Source organism: Lepidochelys olivacea (assembly GCF_965140295.1).
Source record: "Lepidochelys olivacea isolate rLepOli2 genome assembly, chromosome: 8".
NCBI lineage: Eukaryota > Metazoa > Chordata > Testudines > Cheloniidae > Lepidochelys > Lepidochelys olivacea.
Window position 1 is genome coordinate 82,982,116 of NC_140418.1, and position 23,282 is coordinate 83,005,397.

The 23,282-nt window shown below is 42.2% G+C and overlaps 1 protein-coding gene across 1 annotated transcript in view; it reads right to left on the minus strand.

Annotated features, from left to right (window-relative positions):
* PTGFR (prostaglandin F receptor) overlaps positions 1 to 22,791 on the minus strand; it is a 37,386-nt gene extending 14,595 nt beyond the window's left edge. The window contains exons 1-2 of the mRNA XM_084637108.1: positions 22,118 to 22,791; positions 18,993 to 19,831 (exon numbers count right to left, since the gene is read on the minus strand). Coding sequence (XP_084493234.1) covers positions 18,993 to 19,772 — 780 coding nt within the window. The 5' untranslated portion in view covers positions 19,773 to 19,831; positions 22,118 to 22,791. The remainder of the gene's footprint in view (positions 1 to 18,992; positions 19,832 to 22,117) is intronic.
* Between the last annotated feature and the right edge of the window lie 491 nt (positions 22,792 to 23,282).

Genomic DNA, 23,282 nt, shown 5'->3' on the forward strand with positions numbered 1-23,282 from the left:
AGTTTACAGAATAACATCACATGGTGCATGTACTTCTGCTGCCACTCAAACACACACACACACACCTAGTTTTACACTGCAGTATTTACGACAATGTTTGGTCTACAGCTTCTATTTTTCCCCTAATGATCTCTCCCTCCCTATTTTAAAAACTAGGGGCCATATCCTCATCTGGTGTAGATGTGATGTGCTCTTCTACACTAACTGTGGCTGTGGCCCTTGTAGTTAAATTAAACCCAAGTGTGTGGCTTTTATATAGAACTGTGGCTAAGAAAGCTAACAGGAGAAAAGGAACGGTGGCACCTGGTTTTTGTTTGTTTTTAAAAAGTGAAAAAATGAAAGTGAAGTCAGTAGAACTGTTTGTATGAGTAAAGATTACTCACATGAGTAAGGGCTGCAAGAACAAAACTTAACAAGTGAAAAATAAATGGCCTGATTCTCCTTTCTTTTCCATGGCTGTAAATCAGGAATAATGCCATAAAATTAACCGTGTAACACTTGTACTAGAACAGTGGTTCCCAAACTGGGGTTCATGAACCCCTGGGAGGTTCGCACAAGGTTACAGGGGGTTGGCCAGAAAAATTTCCCTAATGGCGGCTAGAGGACCCCGGGCATAGGAGGAAGCAGGTGGGACCAGGTTCCAGGGCACACAGCCCGAGCCCCATGGAGTGCTGAGCAGGCAGCCCGAGCCCCATGGAGCGCAGGGCCGGGAAGTTGGGGCTAGCAGCCCGAGCCCTGCCCCCATCAGCGGGGGGCCGCCAGCCCGAGCCCCAGCAGTTAGCCTGGGCAGTTGGGGCCGGCAGCCCAAACCCCAGCAGTCAGCGGGGACCAGAAGCCAGGAGCTCAGTGGAGTGCTGAGCAGGCAGCCCAGATTCTGGCGCGGGGCCAGCAGCCTGAGCCCCCTACTGGGCAGGGTGGCAGCTGGGACCCCAGGTCTGCAGGTGGCAGCTTGGACACCAGTCCTTGGCAGACAGGGGAAGTTAGGCAGCATGAGCGGGGAGGGGCGGGTGTTCAAGGCTGTACGTGGGGGGTGGTCAAGGCTAATTTGTCCCTCACAGGGCACCCTCTTAGGGATGGCCCTGGTGGTGGAAGAAAAGGTGTTTGCGCGCCAAACCAGCCGGAACCATGTTGTGGCCAGTGGAGCAACAGAAAGGTGGCTCAGTAATTCGATACTTAGTCATTCTCTCTGGAGTGCTGTTTTGCTGTTTTGCTTCAGTGAGATGTGAGTGAATCTTCTTATTTTCTGGTTTGTTGGTTGTTAGCATTCTCTCGGTCTTATTTTTATTAGAACTTTTGTACCCAAGTTCAATGGATAAGTGGCTGAAAAAGGAAAGTGTAAAGATACAAGAATTAACTAGTGTTTCCACAAGTCCACACTGTGGAAAATCTAAGTATAATGATCATGATGATCCTGGAAAGTCACTTACAAAGAAAATAAAATATGACGATGATTATATAAAATATGGCTTTACATGCATTGGTGATCAAGAACATCCAAAACACGGTGTGTAATTTGTGGTGATGTTCTAGCAAACAGCAGCCTCAAACCTTCTCTACTTTGGCACCATCTACTAGGCATCCCGCACAACTCGACAAGACTGTTGATTTTTTCAAGCGAAAAATCAGCTGAGAGGAAAAGTGACATTACCAGTTTTATATCCAAAGCAAGTTCTGATAATGAAAATGCACTTGAAGCGTAATACGCGTGAGCTACCGAGCAGCAAAAGCACCAGAAGCCCATACCATAGCAGAGAGCTTGACTGGTCCATGTATAAAAGACGTAGTTCATTGCATGCTCAGAGAAAAGGCTGCAAAAAGGATTGACATGGTACCTTGGTCCAATAATACGTTGTCACGAAGAATTAATGACATCAAATAATGTAGAGACTACACAGAGTGGAAAAGTCCATATTATGCTATACAGTTGGATGAATCAACTGATGTAGCTAATCTAGCTATTTTGCTACTGTTTGTACGTTATGTAAATGAAGGTATGGTTGAAGACTACTTGTTGTTTTGCCAACCATTGAAAGAAAGAAGGTACAACTAGAGAAGATATCTTCAATCTGACTAATGCATATTTTCAAGAAAAGGAAATAGATTGGACCCGTTGCCTAGACATTTGCACTGATGGGGCCACATCAATGACAGGGAAGTATACTGGATTTGTAGCTCAAACAAAAAAAAGGTCGCATCAAAAGACTCTTGGACTCATTGCAGTATCCATAGATAAGCCCTTGCAGCAAAACGCATCCCTGAGGGACTGAAGGAAGTGCTGGACAATGCAGTGAAAATGGTGAATTTCATAAAATCACAGCCAACAAATTCCAGAATATTTCATGTACTTTGTGAAGAAATGGGTAGTATACACAATTGTCCGTTGACTCATACTGAAGTTAGATGGCTCTCACAGGGCAAAATCCTTGTGCGCTTGTTTGAGCTTAGAACAGAAATCCTAGTTTCTTTCAACAGCCACCCTTACCACCTTGCCAGCTGTATGGAAAATAGTTTCTGGCTCCAGAGCCTAGCCTATTTAGCAGATATTTTCTCAAGAATTAATGACCTAAATTTATCTCTTCAAGGCCTCAATATAGCAGTTTTCAATGTGCAAGAGCAAGTTGAATCCATGATAAAGACGTTGCAGTTCTGGGAAAGTTGTTTGGAAAACAATCAAACTGAGTGTTTCAGTACTCTTCATGACTTCCCGGCAGAACATAAACTTCAGTTGGATCAGTGCACTAAAACCAATATAACTGCATACCTAAAAGGACTTTGCACTACTTTCAGAGAATACTTTCCAGCTATGTCAGATGATAATGACTGCATTCACAACCCCTTTGATGATACCACTTTCTCAGCACAGATATTGAACACTGAGGAAATAGAGAAATTGATTGAGATCTCCTGTGATTACGAACTGAAAAGGAGTTTCAGAAATCTGTCACTGATCAACTTTTTGCTGAGTTTAAGAAACGAGTACCCCCTTCTGGCAGAAAATGCTGCTACAGTATTGTTACCATTTTCAACAACATACTTATGCGAGAAAGCGTTTTCCTCGTATGCACATCTGAAAACCAAATAGAGAAACAGACTTGATGCCAAGCCAGACCTGAGACTTTCTCCCTCCAGTGGTTCCGGAGTTCCAAGAGCTATGCAGAGCAAAGGAAGTGCATCCATCACACTGAGGAAATTTAAACTTAAATCCCTGGAAATATTAATTCTTAGGAGGGGTTTCACGAGATTTCCCAATTTAGTGAAAGGGGTTTGCAGGTTGTTAAAGTTTGGGAACCACTGTACTAGAGGGAAATGAGACAAGGGGACAGATTCTCAGCTGGTATAAACTAGCATAGATCCACTGAAATCTGACAGTATATCAAATCTATACCAGGTAGGAGTCTGGCCCAGTTGTCTTGGTACATTCAAGGAGTCTTGGTACATTCAAGTCCATGTCTGTTTGTTGCTAATATGTACTCACCTACATACATCAATTCACTGCTTATCCTTCTGAACACAGTTCCCTTGAGAAAAAGCAACCATGCACTAGATAGGTGTGAAGGACACTATCCTTGGAAAAGTATACGGTGAAAGGAAGTACAGAGTCCTAGATAGCTGGTGCTACCAATTAAGCAAACCAAATATCCAAAGTTCAGAAAAGATTCTGATGTCCAAGTTTGGCTGAGGATACCCAGACTATGGAGGTCTTATGGTTAAGGCAACTTGGCTGGAGATCTGGGTTCCATTCCTGGCCCTGCCATGGCCTTCCTGTGTTCAGAGTTCAACATAATTCACAGGAGTATTGTGAAGCTAAAATCATTAATGTTTGTGAGGTGCTCAGGTACAGCAATGTGGTGAGAAATGCCAGAGGAAAAGCCTATAGCTTTATTAATATAATTCCAATCAAATAATAAAAGGTCACTTATTAGCAGTGAGTCAGTTGACAAGTCCAAAGTCTTAGGGCAGAGAATACTGCTATATGCACATACTACTGTTCAAGTAGCACATTTGTATACAGTCTCTCAACTCCGATCAGAGAATTAGAGGTAGTCTCACTGATCATCCTTTAAAGTTCATGGGACAGATTCTGATCTCACACAAAATGTTATACTGTTGTAATGTCAAAAAAATTATTCCAGCTTTACATCAGCATAACTTTGATTAAAATAAGTCTCTGTGGTAATTTGCTGTCTGGCAATCCAGCTACTTCTGACCTAGAGGTGTAAGCAGTTCTTGGTGTAGTTGCTGAGCTGGTACAAGATCCTGTTCTTCATGACTTCCCAAATGAAAGAGTCTGCAATGCCATTACGGTATATTTTGTTATGCTCTATTAAAAGTTTCTGGGATATTTTCACCATCTACAATTTTACAGCTTTTATGCAACAAACTTAGAGACAGGAATACATTATCTGAACAATTACTCATAAATAATATAATTTACCATGAGCTTTTTATGGAAGGAGCCATCAGACATAAGTGTAAAAGCGATAGACTCCAAAAGAATGTATCAAAACTACCAGATAAACGTTCCAAACATCCTGACCAGTATAGTTAGTGTCTCTTTTGTTACTCTTTTGTTACAATTTATTGACATTATGATGCTGTATATGGAGATATGAATACAATATTAAAGTAAACTTTATCAAGAGGAATTTATTTTGTGTACACAAGATTAAACATTTTAACTACAAAAAAGTTAATAGAGCTCTGACTTTCTCCTCTATGTCATGTCCCAAGAAGGTCAGGTTAACTAAAATAAATCAACTGCCTACTAGAGCCCTGTGGACAGAAGTTAGTTGTACAGCAGCTTTGAAAATTGGGGAAAGATAAAATTAAGCACAAAGATCTAAACTTTGTCTAGGGCACAGGCACCAAACTGTGCCCAGCAAGAGACCACAAGAAGGAAGTTGTCCACAGCAACCTTCCTGGAGCATTCCATAATGGGACACAAAGACCTTTTCTGCATGTTATCCCCATGTACACCCCTGAAATGGCAGCGACCTCTGTGTACAAACACCTACACAGATTATTCATGCTTTTATTATGTATCATTTGTATTAGCAGAAATAATTTGTCTGGATCCTGTGTGCAGAGCTGCCTGGGGGCACCTGTTTGGGAAACAGGTCCATGCTGAGACAGAATACAGTCTTAAAAATATATATATATATCACATATCCTCAGTGTAAACTTGTCTACATGAATACTTAATTTGCGGTGCATAAATAAGTCAGTGCATAAATCTACCCCGGGCTGGCCTACCATGCACAAAAGTGTGTTTGTGGACCCTGCTGCCCACGTACTGAAAGTTCTCTAAATGCCCTTTGATCTCCCCTCTTTGAAACAAGAATAGATTAAAGCACACTAGAGAACTTCTAGCGTGTGGCAGGAAGGTCCGCATGTACACTTACACTATGTCTATGCTTGGAACTATTGGTATGAGTCCCAGCTCGCACAGATATCCTACACTAGTTCTCATCGAGCTAGCACACTAGTGTAGCACAGGGCAGTGGCTAGCCACTCTGAGTACTAACCTACCTTGACCCCGTGGGTACGTTCTCAGGGCAGCTGGCCTGTGCCACCACTTGCTGCTGCCTGTGCGTCCATGGCTACAGGACTCAATGAGAACTAGCAAGAGTAGGTTCATGCAAGCTGGGACTCGCACCCCTAGCCTTAGTGCATGGCAAGCTAGTGCAGGGTAGATTTACACCATGCCTTGCCACAAACTACACGTTTGTGTAGACAAGCCCTAAAATCAGCTAGTCTCAATATTCTTGGGTTATTTGAGCGGAAAGCTAAGAAATTTTGGAGCTGAAAATAGTAGATGACTCCATATACAATGCAAAAGCACACAGTGCCTAAAAAGATGCCAGCTAAAGAAACCACCCTTGTAAGGCTGTTTGTAAAGTGTGAAGAATGAGGTTGTGTAGTATTTTTTATAAATATCATATGCTCCTTAGGTTTCAAGTCTATTATTTGTGTCTACATTATGTAAGAATTCAATATAGGGCTGAATTCTGTAAGCGTTCCTTGCTCCCACTGACTTAAAAGATGCCACAAAATCAGACCCCATGCTCAGAAGGAGCATTCATACAGGGGGAAACAGATCGCAAGTACATATTGAAGGCCTTTTTCCTTCCCTGGCCTTTAGAGTGCAAAAACACTGTATACATTGACATGGGGCCCAATCTTGCAAGCCTTTGATGCACAGGTCTCCCAAGGACTTCAAGCAGTCTACTGATTTGTGAGCCAGTGAAACCCACTGTTCAGTGTGTCGTAAATCTCCATCTAATGACTAGTCCAGAGAGGTAATGTGTTGGCTGCCTGATAGAAGAATTATTCCCTTAGCTCAAAAGGCAGAGGCTGCTGCTTTTAGCTCTGGCAATCATGGGTTTGGTCTCTGGTTGTAACCCACAGTGGTGGTCATTAGAAAGACAGAAATGGACATTTATTCATAGTTATTTGTTTATAGTACATGTGTCTTGTAGGGTTGAGAAAAAGATATATTGTAAACAATAGGGGCCAAATACTCATGTATATTCATTTAAGCTAACGGAGCTATGGTGATGTATAACATCTACAGATCTGGGCCTAAGCAAAAGTGAATGTGGCTTTTTTTAGCGTTGTAAAAAAATTCTCAAAACCTCTATAAAAAAACTGGCTCGCTTTTATACAAATAGCTTTACGTAAGTGTTTGATAAAGGCTGTGCACTGAAACAGCAGGGAGAGTGAATCGCTATTACATTTACTTAGTTGGAATAAATAAGTTACAACTAAAGAGGTTTTATTTTTTAACTTGACAAAGTAATCACATTATAAATCCTACTAAGGATGGTCATGAAACTGTTTTATCTTTTATTATTAAAGAGAGAAGAGGAAAAAAGATCTACTCTTCATTTAAGGATGATTTATTTTTCTCTCTTCACCCCACCCCACAGACTTCAGAGCTTGAGCTCCAGCCCAAGTCACAACTTCAAAGCGCTATCTGCACAGCTCTTTTTAGAGCACAAGCGGGAGCCCCACTAGTGTGAGTCTGTTGACCAACGCAGGAAGGCTCACTTCCCCAGTCTGTGTAGACATAGCCAGAGAGCAAAGACAGTCCCTGCCCCAGAGAGCTTACAAGGTAAGTAACAGGCTGCACTTCAACAGTGAGTGAATACGGCAATGTAAATATAAGATGTCATTATTAAAGCAGTGTTAAAAGCTGGTGAAGAATCTATAATAAGTAAGTTTCATAGCTAGCACTTGGGCTCCTATCACGATGATATTTAGCAAGCAGAAACATAGGTGGATGAGAGAAGTTAGCCAGAGCCAAGTGAAAAACCAAGAAGAAGATTTAAATAATGATCTCTTTCAAATATGAGCTGATCCTGCAGTACTGTTTGACATAGCTTTAATGGCTGTGTAAAGAAGGAAATAACTAACTTATCATCGGGAGGCATGGGGAAATCAGGATTTCATATTAATACCAAAATTAAATATCCATAAGGATACATTGGACAGCTTGGAGTATTGATATGACAGAAATAGTATAAGACATGAATTTATCAGATTAAAACTGGCCAATATGGAAGAATTGCTGGAAATGTTCCATGTGAACTTATTTCAGCAAAGAAGGTTTGGGTCACATATTTACCATTTAAAGAATTTATCAGCCCACAGGACAAAGATCCAATCTCAGTCTAGGCAGCTATCCAAAACTGGTATTCAGTATATGATTTTTCAAGCAAAAAAGACCCGGCGTACATAACTATCTTAGCCAAAGAACATGATCAGGTCTATGGTAACTGAACCCAAACTGAAATACTTCCTATTTTGGATCAAGTAGCAAATCAAAAGTCTTTAATGAAATGAGCAGGTCTTGAAAAGTTTACTAACTGCAGGCATGCAAGTCAGAGATAGATATTAGATCTGGGTGGAGAACAGAAACACTCTGTTGTGGAGGATTTAGAGACTTTGTAGTTTGCTTTCATTTTGATTCAGAACAAAACCCAAACTCTCCAGGAAAGAATTTCAGGAAAAAAATGTTTTGAAACATTTTGTTTAGACAAAATTGAAAAACACTTCAATTTCAGCTAATTTTTATTTTATAATACCACCAAATTTTAAAAATCAAACCAAAATGTCATTTTGAAGGGAAAAAATATCAAAACATTTTGTTCCCAAAAAAAGGCAAAAATGGGCTGTTTTAACATTGTAGGAGTTCTTTCCTTTTTCCTACCCTGCCTTGCCCAAAATAAAATTTTGATAAAATCATGTTTATTTATCAAAGCATTTCCATTTTGATAGAATTGCATTTTCCAAATGAAAACTGTTCCACTGAAGTTTTTTCAACTAGCTCTAGTAAATATGAACAATGAGGGTGAGAACCAGAAGTAATGCTCTGGCAAAACCCATTCCCATGCCAGCTGCTGGTAAGTGAGGGTGATGTCACTATTTCAGGGCTCTGTCTTAAATATCAGTCTCACTCTGGTAAGTATCTGATAAAGCCAAAGCTCCTCTCCCCTTCTGGAGCCACTTGGCTGCTGCAAGAGAAGAGATTCTCGACTATTCTACTTTTCTACCAGAGCCTTTTTACTACTGCGATGACGGTCTTCATCTGGCTTTCTTCTCCTCCCAACCTCCTGAGTACTGTACTGCCAAATCCAGAGAAGAACAATTCCTAAATAGTCTGTAAGTAACTATACCACGACTACTTTTAGAAAGCATTCAGAGATACCTCGTTTGAAACGGTTTGAAAACTGACATGAACTCTACATAAACTCACATAAATAAGTTAAAAATATTTCTCCTCCTCTGTATACCGCGGCTAGTCTAATCTCTGCAACCCAGCTCAGTCCCATACAGCAAAGTATTTTTCTGAAAGGCTGAGGCCAACTGGAATTTTACCAAACTTGAGGAAAAAAGAAATCACTTACGAAGACAGACAACAACATTTGTGAAAATCCAGCATTACCCCAAGTATATATAATAGAGCATAAGCTCATGATTTAATTCTTCACAGTGCAAAATATATTATATAACACACACACACACACACAGAGCTATTTATAGTTAATTCTATGTAATGTGATGCTATAACTGAGAAAGATATAGCATAGTTATGGTTCCACCACAGATATTTTATTTTATTTACAGAAACTGTATTTCTGAGGTAGGGTGGGAAATCATTAAATTAGAGGCTGTATCCGTTCCGAAAGTGGTATAAATGAGTGTAACTCCAGTAAAATCAATGGAGCTATGCAGATTTACATGAGCTTAGGATCTGCCCAATGGTTCACATAGCTACCTCCCTCTAAATAAAGCACTGTAAATTCCGTTTATACATGTGTGAAAGCATCAGGAAATTCAAAGCTCCGATTCCCACAGCAACCATAAGTATTTAAGTATGGTACCATATGAGGTTTGTGTGTATGTATATACAATACCATGGTTTAACTGTGGCTGCTGCAGAAATCAGAGCTTTGAATTTCCTGATGTTCATTTGTAAATTGAAACAAAAACTTGATATAAATTTAATAGAGTCCTCCAAACAAACCCAAATCAGAAATTCCTTTCTATACAATTCCTTTGTACTGACAATAAGCAGCTGAAATTTCAGCCAAAACAGCCAATTTTTTCCCCAGAAATTTATAAACACCTACAAACATGAGCTCATAAAAAGGCTCATAGCAATGTTCCAATAATAAAACCATTTAGTACATTAGCAGTTCATTCAGAGGAAATCAATCAGGAATGATAACTGAATTCTCCCTACGTTAAAGGACATACTGTAACAGAGGTCTGACCCTCCAGAGCCCACCAGATCAGGAAGAATGAGTCCATTTCTGCCAATGAAGCTTGAAAGCCTGATTAACGTACAACAGAAGATTTATTTTTCCGTAAGGACTCAGAAAAGACTGTTGTCAGTCTCACAGATCCTCCTACTTGGGCTAAGTAGTAGGTCTGAAGAAGAAAATCTCTAGAGGATAGTAATCTTTAGAATATTGATTCTACTGAGTAAAGATAACGAGCCAGATCCTGCAGATCTTTTCCAGGCAAAAGCCGCTCTTTTTTTCTTTCCCCTATAAAATTAGTTCACTTCTTCTAGATGAGGTGAAAGTAAGCAAGCTCTTGAAATGGGCTTGAATTGGGACCATGTGCTGGATCGGGAGAGTAATGGCTATTTCTTTTTAAGCTTGTGTACCAGGTCAGCATTTTCCCTGGATGGGTCAGCCTGCTGCAGAGCCAGGTTGTAGTGTTAGCAAGGTCTGGCACTAAATTTATAATTTTTCCTATCGAGACATTTTTTCTTTATCTTTCCCTTTGCAGCAGAAAAAAGAACCATGTATATCAACCTACTAGTTTTCAAATATCTCAAACTAACAAAAGTAAGGAAGACTTTAGGATTTAAAAAAGTGGAATAGTTTCTACTGGTTCTATTTTAAACTCTTGAGTTTGCCGAACAGAAATACTCAGAACACCATTTATGGCACTGGTTTTTTCTGTAGTAGCAACTTTTAAAGAGCTGCGTGGCCAGATGAGTGAAGAGATTTAACATCACCACCAGCAATCTTCAGAAACACATTTGTACTAATTCAAAGACTAATTTATCCTTGTTCAAATAGTCTTGTTTTTCATTGGGATGCAGCATCCTCCAGAAAGTTAGCCTGAAGCTCATGAAATAAACCCTGATATCTCTTCTTTATGAAATTTTCCATTCAGAAATACCTTCCCTTTCAAATGCATGATTCAGTTACCAAAAATCACCTGCCAGAGACCATAAGAGAGAATCTACTATATTTTAAAGCCATTTTATTTTGTCAGGAAATAAAAGGAGATTCAGCATTTTTTGGAGATAAACTGCAGAAAGAAAGCAATGAAGAGATAGAAATGTGATGAGATTTCGTACACATCAACATAAGGTAATATGAGAGATTTAATCAGCCAAGACACAAAAGTGTGATATAGAAAGCAGTAATGCAGAGACAGACTTCAGGATTAGCATGAGAAATACATTGGATATAAATTTGCAAGGTAATACCACTGTATTAAAACACATATGTACACACAGACGAAGTGACAGGTATAGAAGAAGTTCTTGTAAAACAAAGGCAGTAAGAATGCTTTCTACTATACTAGTAATAATTAAGGGCCAGATCCTCAGCTGATGTTAATCAGTCCAGCACCACTGACCTCCAAGATCCTTTGCCGATTTACATCAGCTGAGAATCTGGCCCCAGTGATGGAATTCTACATGCAGCAGAACAGAGGCAGCAAACTGTACTCCAACCATACAGCTGCCTTCACTAACATGCCCCTCCCTTCTCACCTCATAACAAGAGGCACAAGGGTATGCAGAAGAGCCATTTTGCCAGCTGTACTCTACCCAAGAAAATTTCCCACGTGTGCTATTCCCAAGGTGGCCAGTTCCAGGCAGCTTATAGTCCCTTTAAACTAGCTAAACTGGGGGGTTGAGGGGGAGGAGGAGCTAACTGGAATCAGGACCAGGAGCCTTGAAACCCAGCTCCCTGTTGTACCACTACTGCACGACTCCTGCATTTCAAAAAAGATAATAAAAGGACAATGAAGAGTTAGAGTAAGTTCAGAGAACTGCAATTAAAATAAATGCCGGAGATTCTCCATAGCCAGAATGTGATCCTGTACAAAAATTTACTCTCAGACCCATCCCATGTGTAATTACAGGAAGTACATTTTACTTCTCCAAATAGCAAAATATTGAAAAAAATGCAATTGTCTCTTCGGCCACAGAGAATTTATGCGATGAACGTAGCTCCAAAAAACAAGCAGTTTCAAGAAATAGGCTAGGCACCATGCCACCGTCAAAAGAGCAGCTCTTTGTAACAGCATAGATTGTCATTAACATGCATGCCACAAAATGTTACAATCCCTTCTGCTTTATTCGGGAATCCAACCTCTTGGGGCCAAATCTTGCTGACCTTACTCAAAAAAATTCCCTATTTGCTTTGATGAGTAAAAATGAGCAGGAATTGACCTTTGGCAACACAAAACATGACTTGACACAACCTGGTTCAGCACAGAAGTTGTGTGTTAACATTTTTGGAAAATACTATCATGAAACAGTGTTTCAGATTATCAACTGTGTCTCTGGTAATCCACAAGCATAGAGTCGTTAGGACCATTCATCCCACACATGGGTCATGCCCATACAGGGAACTGTAAAATATGAGTTTCTTCTTGTGGAGTTTCCTATGAATTCTCCCATCATGATGATTGAGTTCCCCCAAACTAGCAGATCCCCCAAGAGCTGCATTAACCTAAGGGAGACCATGAAGGCGGTGTTCTACACTGTGTCTGCACTCTCTCGTGCTCCCTTGCAGCAAGGCTCCCGCATGAGGGCAGAAAACCCATCCTCACAGCCCTGCTAATCAGTGACCAGCTCATTTCTGGCTGGGAAGCATAACAAAGTCACTGTCTCAATGTACGTTAGGTAAGAGTCATGGGTATTTTTATTATTATGCATTTATTTGTATTGCACAAGCCCCTAGAGGCTCCATTGTCCTAGATGTTGAACTTACACAGAGAAACAGACAGTCCCTGCCCAAAGAGCTTGCCATCTAAACCACAGGATACTTTAACACAGAATAAAGACTTAGTATTTATATCATGTATGTAAAAGTATTAACTACAAAGAAAAAAGTTATATTGCATTAAAATATTGAACAGTGAGTATAAATCAATGGATAGATGTGCAATATTTGGGAACATTGATTTTATAATGAAAACGGAGTATCTTCATTTAGAAAGTAGGTGCCATTCAGTATTACAGGTATTACTGAACCAGAGGAAAAAGTTACACATAGTGTGCACATAGCAGTTAACAATGACAAACTCAATTAGAAACTAAAAACAAGATGTGCAGTTCTACTGAGGTAACCCATGCCCTTGTATTTGTGATCCTTATCCCCCCCCACCACCTTTACCGCCATCATTTTTCCTTCCCAGACTTTGTCACACCTCTACTTAGGCCTAACTCATGTCAGCACAACTCCTACTCACATCAAGCTCTCTAGTGTACTAGTTCTTCAAGATAGAGAGTAGAACCCCGGTCTCACTGAAGTCAATGGAAAGACTCCCATTACCTTTTCTTTAATATGGCACCTAGCATACTTTTGGCTACTCAGTGAACAAACAGCAAATAATAATTAATGATAAATGGATGGAAAGCTAGGACTATGTTTACTTTAGACACTTGCTCATTTAAAAAGGTATTTACCACCTTTTCTTTAATACGGCACCTAGCATACTTTTGGCTACTCAGTTACCAAACAGCAAATAATAATTAATGATAAATGGATGGAAAACTAGGACTATACTTTAGACACCTGCTCATTTAAAAGGTATTTTTACTTTAAATATTAGTAAGAATCCCCTATACCAGTGGGTAAGCGTGAAACAAATATTAATTTAATATTTTGCTAAAATAAGGCGTCAAATCAGACACCTTATTCATTCAGGTGCATATTATATTATATAATCTAAAACAAATCTATTTGACAACCCCAAAAGATTTTGGATAAATGGAGTTTGTAGACGGGGAAAATCTGTCCGATCTATTTATAAACCACACTTGTCAAAAGTATTTAGGAGAAGGTCAAAAATATTTGACTATTTGGCTTTCAAATACAAGGCAAGGAACTGAGAAAGTGATGTGCACCAGGCAATACAAATTTAGAAGGGATAGAGTCTGGATAAATGGATTTTATTATCTACGGTATATACATATATGCATGATGCTTCTGTTCTGATTTATGAAAGCAAAACTCCACCTATGGACTAATGAAATGGTATTTGCTCCATCACAGCTATTCTACTCCATTCAAAGAATGGGTGGGTAGCAGAACAGCCCAGACTAGCCCAACACGTATGCATGCACATAACTGAAGCCAAAATTTGAATTTAGATGAAAAACACAGAATTAAGAACCCAATCCTACCAAGTGCTGAGTGCCCTCAACTCCTGCTGAAGTTGTTAACTAAAATTATGCCTGTTTTGACCAGAAAAAAAGTAACTACCCTATATATTCAGTTTGAAATTAGTGTATCTGTTTATGCTTGAATAAGGCTAAGAGGACATTCACTCTATTATATTATTCAGTTCATTGCTGAAAATGTCTTTCGTATTCTCATTTACCCCAGATGATTTTCTTTGCCTGACTGAATATTCTTTGGAATCATCCCTAAAATGCCCCTTCAGCTCACTACTACTATGAGAAATAATACTTACTGCTGTATTCTGGATATGCTCCAGTTTCATATTGCAGATGTCTCCAGTTTATAACACGTTCTTGATGAAATTTTATTTTCAATACCTATGTATGATCCACTACCCTCTAATAAAACGCAGTAGTACTGTAGTTACCTTTTAATGATATGTTTATCTTCTCTGAAGAACTTTTAAAATAAAACAAAAATGCATAAGTGCTGACAGTTCAGGAAATTAACTTTTATATCCTCAGTAGAATCAAAATAGTTAAAAGACAGTAAATCCTCAATCCTGCAAAGACTTACAAATGTGCTTAACTTTACGAACAGCCACACAGAAGTCACTATAGGGTCAGGGCCTAGACCATCAAGTCCATTCCTCTGCAAGAACATGGCTTAGTCCCACAATAGAAGCATATCAGGTTGTTAAAAAAATGTTTAAGCTGAAGTTTAGCCAAAAATGGCAATTTAATACACCCTTAAGTACTCATTTTACTAGCAATCTGGGAATCGCAACGATCTGTGGGTTAAAGAACTAGTCTTTCACCTCAACACCTGGGTTTCTAAATCAAATGTGAAAGTGAGTTTGTGATTTTATTCTCATCCCTAAAGGACAGTTGTTCACCCTGCAAAAGCCAGCACAATATTTGATGACAATCTGGCAAGCCTGGACTTGAGACATCCAAAGCTAGAATTTCAGGAGTGTTGAACGTGCACAAAGTGGTACACTGGCACAGCTGTAAGGAAGATTTCAGTAGTACCTGCCAGTACTACCCAACTCTAACCAGAGCTGTCACTTCACTGAGGAACGTATTTATATAAATTTTCAATTACAAAAATTAAGCATTAAGTCATTTGTCAGTATAAATCACAAACAGAAGAGCTCTCTAAACAGCAGGATTCGGAGTAAACCTTGTCAAGATAACAATAATTCATATTTAACTACAATCTATATGATGCAAAATATTTTATCAAGAGTGCAATGATTTCAAAATATTTATGGGAGCACTCATCCATCTACAAGCTTTAGAAAAAATATGTATATGTACTTAGGAGATTGAAAGTTCTGCATTTTTTCCTCTAGAAAGAAGGAGGCAGAAAGGGCACAGTAAGGAAAAGAATGAGTGATAATGAAAAACAATTAGAGTAGTTGTAATTCTGTTTATGCAATACATGATGAAACACTGAACATAGATTTTGAAAGAAAACGCAAATTAATAGTTCTTTTGACATTCAAAGTCCTTCTGCAATTAAATCAACTGCAATCTTTAAGGACAGATATTTTTCTGAAAATAAATATTGGGACTGGGTAATATATTCAGGTTTTTTGACAAGTAAACTGATCACTTCAATTACTTCTCTGGATGGTCAGTCTGTGCTTGCTTCAAATTTATTGCAGGAGGTCACTGGAAGTAATCGTTCACTAAAAAAAGCCTACATTATCATCCTGAAGACTTTGTCCACAAAGTATGTATGAGAGACATGAAACTGTCAATAATGTTACATAAAGCTAAGATTAGTTAAAATGGTATTGTAGTGCAAGTCTAGAGAAATCAACAGAAAAGCAGAGGTGAAATTATTTTGACCCTTTTGAAGTCAATGGCAAAACTCCCTTTGATTTCAGTAGGACCAAGATTTATAGCAGATACTCTTGTTCTGATCACACACCCATTTTCCACCAGTGTAAGAGGAGCACAGGGCCCTTTTTCTAAAGGAAGAATTAAGATTCAGTGTTTCTCATGTCTTAACCTCCCTCACACCAGTACAAAGTTAAACTGTTTTGAAAGAGTTTACCTGGTTATGTTAAACCATTTTCATAAGTGTGTGAACATGCACACTATGCTCTGGGACCCAGTTCAGATGTGCTTTATAATGCGATCATAGGACAGAGTAAGAAACTTTAGGATTCTTTACTATATGATAATCAAACTATATGTTCCAACTCTGATTTCTGACACAGTTTATACCAGTGGTGGGCAACCTGTGGCCCGCATGCGGCCCATCAGGGTACTCTGACTGCAGGCCGCGAGATATTTTGCCGATGTTGACCATCCGCAAGCCCCCCTGCAGCTCCCAGTGGCCTGCGGCCCACTGCTTCCCACAGCTCCCAGTGGCCAGGAACGGTGAACCACAGCTACAGAGAAACCGTGGAGGATCGTGCCTGCGGATGGTCAACGTCAGCAAAATGTCTCATGGGCCACAATCAGATTACCCTGATGGGCCGCAGGTTGCCCACCACTGGTTTATACTGACCTGACCTGCATTAAGCAGTTTGGAAGAACCACTGCAGCCAGTAACTAGGTTCTGTGCTGTGTTTTGAGGGATTGCCTGGGAGCACCAGCTCCTAATGCTGATCTGCAACAAACCTTGCTAAAGCTCTGTTCAGACTACAACTAAACCAGGTTACTTATATCTAAACCATACTTGAAATTAAGCCACTACCAAAAACATCAGTACAGCTCGAATGCTATTAACACAATTTTGAAATGGATTTTAAAACGTATGAGTTGCATCAACATATTAGGCAGCGTGGCCAAATGGGCAAAGCATTGACTTGAACTCTATTCCCAGCTCTGCCACTGATCTCCTGGGATACATTGGACAAATCACTTTACCTCTATGCCTGTTTCCCCATCTGTGAAATGGGGATAATAAAACTTCCCTTTGTAAAGTGCTTTGAGAACTAACGAGGAAAGTTGCTCTACAAAAGTGAGATGACATTATTAACTAATTCTAAACTTTACCTTCCTTAATATGGTTCACAACTTGTGGTATAAACTGGGCTTTATAGGCTCCATCTGTGACCATGGAGCCCGCAACTAACAACTGGCAGAGCCCCCCGCCCCCACATACCATAACTCACATCAAGCCTGACACGCTCATTGTTGTCATAAGATGTAACTCAAAGGTGTCATGTAAGGTATCTTATGTAAACTGGTGACATGCTGGTCATGAGTATTATTGGGCATACATGCAGATGGCGTGTAAAGAATTGTGCCTGTGTGTTGGAAACGTGTTCCTAAAATTTATTTTGGGGGCAAACTTGATAAACAAGTTTGGCTTGGACAAAGGACTATGCATTCACCTGTGTGTCCTCTGGCTTACAAAGCTTGACCCAATGAAAGCATATTTACATAGAAGGTAAAGGTTTCAGAGTAACAGCCATGTTAATCTGTATTTGCAAAAAGAAAAGGAGTACTTGTTGCACCTTAGAGACTAACCAATTTATTTGAGCATAAGCTTTCGTGAGCTACAGCTCACTTCATCGGATGGTAAATAAAGCCATCAAGCTAAATGAGCAGGGGAGAAGACACAATCACATTGGGGGAAGGGAGGGGAGAATCTACATCCCTAAAAAAACCTTCTGGCTCTTGAAACAGAGACAACAGATCTTGGATAATATAAGGGGGGAGGGGGCTGGAGACATTTTAATTATCCTTCACTTAGGGGATGATAGCATACAGCTGCCGTTGAGCCTAGGAAAGCTGGATTCTCTTGAACTGAAAGGCAAGAGTTGCTGGAGACTTAATGTAAGTGAGAAACCTGCTTAGACAAAGATTGCAACTTGATGAAATGGAGTTTTAATCACTAGGGCTATGTCTACATTGGCAATTGAATGACAAAACTTTTGTCTTTGAGAGGTGTTAATCCCCCCACTCCCCGAAAGACAAGCGTTTTGCCAATGACAAGAGTCAGCGTGAACAGTGCTTTGTTGGAAGGAGCACCCTCCTGCTGACAATGCAAAAGCTTCTCATTGGGGGTAGAAGTTTTTTGTCCGCAGGAGAGCTGACAAACAACAGCTACACGGTGTGAATTTTAGTGGAACGGCTGTAGCAACACAGCTGTGTCCTTAAAAGCTGTGTAGTGTAGACATAGCCTTAGAAGCATGTTTTATTTTGTTTGTAATCAGACCTGTTTTTTGTTCTTGCTAAGTATCACTAAAATCTCTGTTCTTTGTTAATAAACTTTTTCTTGTTTTATTATAAAACCATCTCAGTGCTATGTATTAAAGTAGACAGTGAATGCTCAGCTAGCCAAACAGGCTGGTATGTGCTCTGTCTCTTTGACAGCAGTGAACTTAACTTCTGTGAGTGTCCAGTGGAAGGGACTGAACATTGCAGAGAGATGTCTCTGGGGAACTAAGGTTCATCGATTGTTACCTGCAGCAAACTGGCAGTGTCCTCAAGAGTTTGCTGGCAAGGCGGACAAGCTACTGTGTCAGGGAGCTGACACACATCTTAGCAACAGCAAACTCTCACTTGCTGAAGCGGAGATGGGTAATACACGGGCTCACAATTCTGGGTATCTCATGCAAGACTCACTATAAACATAACTACACATAAACAGAGTTGTGAAATAATAGTTTGGGACCTAACAGTATTTTCAGACAGATCTACATGGACAATTTTTGGGAATCTCCTACTGTTTCACTAACACCCATGTTAACCTTCGTTCAGACTGGAGACCAGTGTTTTAGCACTGCATGATACCGTAAACAGGTTTTTATGATCATCATATTCTGCTTACTGCTAAATCTATTTCAGTTCTAGTCAGAAACGAAAACAAATACCATCTTTGTTACAGATGCACAGTTCAGAATGCCACATGCAATATGAAACTGAAATAATAAAATGCTTGTAAGTGTAACACATGATGTTACAAGTGTGATCTGTGGTGTTCACCACAGCTAGCCACTATCAAAAACCTGCAGATAAAAAATGACAAGCTTCAGACACAGATGTGCATTAAAAATTGTCAAACATATTAGGCTCTTACCAGAAATGGACTCCAGCAAATGCAAGAGACACACATTATAGCCAATAGCTGAATGATCATTTCAAAATGATGAGATCGGCCTTGTCTTTGTTGACTTTTAAATTTGACTCTTAAGAGAGTAATTCCTGTGACAGCATTGCACAAGAACGAAACAGCAAGGGCCAGTAACCCAAGACAAGAAAAAAGTAATAGATAAAATCGGTCTTCCCAGTCCTCAATATGTTCTGTTTTATAGAAGCACCAGGTCCTCGATGCTTGAATTTGATATGCTCTAAAGCTAAGAATAGGCAGCAAAGCTATAAAAACAGCAAAGAGACATACCGTAGTCAAAATCATTTTTACATGTTTAGAAGTCATTTTTGTAGAATGAAATATTGGTTTAGTAACTCCAATGCAACGTTCAACAGCCATCACACTGCCCAGAAAGAGAGGGCACAGCCCAAAGAATACCATACATATGCCAAAAACACTGCAGAGAATGTTTGATTGATTAAATCGAATCCAGTCTTTGTCAGAGGCATACACAAACACAGCAATAGTTCCATTGATGAGATGGCCAAAAAGATCGGTGATAACCAAACCACTAGCAAAAAGCAAAAAGGATGCTTTTGATTTCTGTCTAAATCTCTGATATGCCTTCATGAGAATTGCTACTGCAAGACTGTTGGATAAAATTCCCACCGTCATGAATATTATTGAAAATAATACGGAAATCTTTTTGTGTGCGTTGCAGGTCGTGTTTCCTAATCCATCCAGCACTGGTGATTTTGACCTGTTCATTGTTGGAAAAGTAGCTGGAGCACTCAATACATTTCAGCAGTCATACAATCAAAAGGCATCTGTAATATTTAAAAGAAACACATTATAAAAGGCACATCTCTCATTTGATATTTGAAACAGATGCTCCAGGTAGCTTGTGGTAGAAATCTAATTTCCCTGACCTATCAGGTGCATGATGTGGCATGACATCTTTGAGCAGTTACATCGGGTATAGTGATGTAGTGCTAAGTTTAATAGTGCTGGAGCCCTGCAGAAATGATCTCAAATTAGTAATTCTGTCACACCTGAGACAGTCGCCCAAATCTATCTTGTGTGCGAGTCTACCATAAGATCAGGCACCCATATTCAAAACTTAACACTGTACCAGTCAACTTTATCTCACAACCACCAGCAGCAGCATTCTCTATTGCCCATTCTTTGCCACCCGCAGTGGGCAGAGAGTCCACGATGTCAGCACCCAAGGAAGGAGTGAGAGAGTCTCTCACTTCAACTGGGGCAGCAGATAACTCACACCTCTAGGGGAAACCCCTCTGCACCCCAGCACAGGCAGACCCATGCAAGCCGCAGCACAGTAACCACCCTGCGAGAAGGCGGGACTGGGTAAAGCAAATCCCCCTGCAAATTCGCACCACTTTCCCTGCTTGCAACATCCCCCTACAAGAGGCAGCAAGCCTCCTCCAGGCACCGTCCGTGATCGGCCTGGCCACTCTCAATCAACTGCAGCTCAACAGCAGCAGCCACGCTCCGATTGCGATTAAACCCCGTGCAAAGCACGGGAACACACTCTAGCAGCCGCAGGACTTCAGTGCGCCTCTCAGTGCAAACTGGGGGACCTACGTGCGTCCACCTCTCCTTTGCAAAAGTGAATCTCGCAAAGCCATTTAAATACAGATAAAGATCAAATAAACCGAGATAGACTGGACAGCAGTGTACGTTTGCCTAGACGCTGCCTTTTGTTAAGCGGGGAGGGGGAATTTTTCTTGCATTACAGAAACAGACCCTAATATTAAACTCCTACCTGCGCTGAGTGCCCAGGATCGTGCACCGATAAAGCGGCTGGGCGCCTTCCTCTGCCTCTCACGCGAGCAGCAGCTCGGGCTGTGCGCACACCGACAAGTTTGCAAAAGGTGAAAAGTTTCTACGCGCTCCTCCAGACCTTCCCTCCTTCTCCTCCCTCCCTGCAGCCGGCTCCGCAAAGAGATCGACCAACATCCCACTTCTCCTCTCCACCCTCCCTCCAGCTGGATCAACTCCGGGGCTTCCCACTCTGCCTTCGGCGTCAGGTACCCATGAAGAGGGGAGCCAGCCGCCGTTGTGCCCTTCCCCAGGGGAGAGGGCGAGCAGAGCCCACTGCGTATCCTCCTCTTCCCCCTCCCGCCGATCAGTTCTGGCGGAGAGTCACGCACAACCCACCCCGCAAGTCCTCACGCCTGCCTCTTTGCAGGACTTCCGAAGTGCGGGAGCGTCCCTCTGCCCTGGATCCCAGGACTCTCCGCCGCTTCACCGCCTCTCGGCATTATTTGCTAGGCAGGGCCAGCCCTGCAAACCCTTGAGCGCTTACTTGACCTCCCACACTGAAGACAGAGCCGTTGAAGTCAGGTGAGCAGGGACGACTCACGCAAGGCAGGCTCAGGCCAGCAATTAGACAAAATACAACGAACCTGTGTAGTCTCCCTATACTACAACGCTAGATAAAGATGGGCTAGATTAGGCAGTAGAAACCAACTGGAGGAGGAATCTGCTGCCCTGTGTCCATGAAGCGCTACGAGCGGCAGAAATCATGTCTAAATCCCAGTGAGCGAATCCGAATGTTGGAAAACATCAAGGGGAAAGTGAATGCAAAGTATCATCATTTTTAAATAGTGCATCCCGAGTAACCAGCTCAGCCTTTTGCTCCCTCAAGTTTGTTAGCGTTGGTCCTATTCAGAAGTATGCATGAGTTACTGCCCCGCATCCAGCGCCTGAAAAACACTGTCAGCGGCAGCCTGCATCGCGGGTTGGGTACACGCCGCAACTTCCCGCTATCGCTTCATTTTATCTATATTTAAACTGACGTTTATGGTTCTGCGGGATATGCTGGAGTGAGTCACACCGTAGGGTTGCCAACTTTAGTTGGACGAATTCCTGGAGATTTAAAACATAATCTTTAATTAAAACTTAATCTTTAATTGCCGGAGCCTCCAGGAAAATCCTGGAGGGTTGGCAAGCCTAGTCACAGGGATCCCCATGACACACAACTCCCAGGGTGGGAGTTCAGCCTTTGCCTTACCAGCCAAGGGGAGAGCGATCATCCTAGAGTGAAAAATCACTTCGGGCAACAACAAGACCAGTCACCTCTTACTCACGTCTCAGCCCAGGTGCTCGACGCTTTCCCCCGCTACTTTCCCCGCACGTCTTGCGACACACAGCTCTGACCGCCAACTTTCTGAACTTTAAGCGAGCATTGCTCAAGCAGCAAGCCGGCCGGCGGAGATGGGTTTCTCCGGAGAGCGAGCGAGCCTGGCAGAAGCCGCATTCAGCAGCCAGAGAAGTTGCAACAACCGCTCGTTTAAAGGGCACATTCGGGGCTTTCGGGACGGCCCCCGTGGACACGTGCGTCTCCGGCTGCCAGCGGCGAGCTGAGCCTCGTTGTGCAGAGCCCTGGCAGCAGCTGGTTTCCCGTCCTGCCCCTCCAACCCCAGCGCCGTTCTGCTGGGGGATTCCTGGCAGCCCCGCAGCGCCTGGGCTGGAACAGAAGGAGAAGTCGCCAACCTGTCAGCAGCGGGCCAGGCTTCCCAGCGATCCTCCCACCGGAGCCCCTCGCTCCCCGGGCTGAGCAGCGGCGGGAAGCTTCCGCGCCAGCCGGGGAAAGTTGGCCACGCGGAGCAGCGGCCCTGTGGGGAAAGCGAAGCAGGGCCGGTCACCCAGCTCCAGGCTCCCCCTGCGTGGCGCTGGGGGCTGCGGCAGCCAGTCGCTCCGCGGCGCGCACAGCCCGCCCCGCTGGCCGCATGCTGCCCCCTCGCATCGCACGGGGTGTGGAGGCTCCTCTCCTGCCGCGTCCCTTCAACCCCGAGCCTCGCACGCCGTCCCTCCCCCTGGGCCGGCGCTAACGTCACGCTGCCTGCGCCCCCTCTTGCAAACAGCCCGCCACGCGGGGGGAAGGGGGGTTAGGACAGGGCGGGCGAAGCCAGGCGCGCACCTGGGGAGGGGTCCTTTGCACCAGTGAAGTGTGAAATAAAAGCCCCCGCCCGCCTCTTCCCGCTGAATTGGGGAGGGGGGGTGGTCTCATGGATACATCTGGTCCGTCTCCATGGAGCTTGGCACTAATAATGAGCAAGATGTTGCTTGTTTATTTCTGCTGGCTGCTGATTTAATGAGATCACGGACAAATATGTAGCACTTGACATCTTCAAAGTCCTGGATAGACAGGGCAGGACTGCAGCAGCCAGGGGCACCCACCCCTCTCAGCTGCCCAGCCGCATGGGCTGAGTCTGCCAGGAGCCAGCTTCAGGCAGGGGGATACTCTGGCCC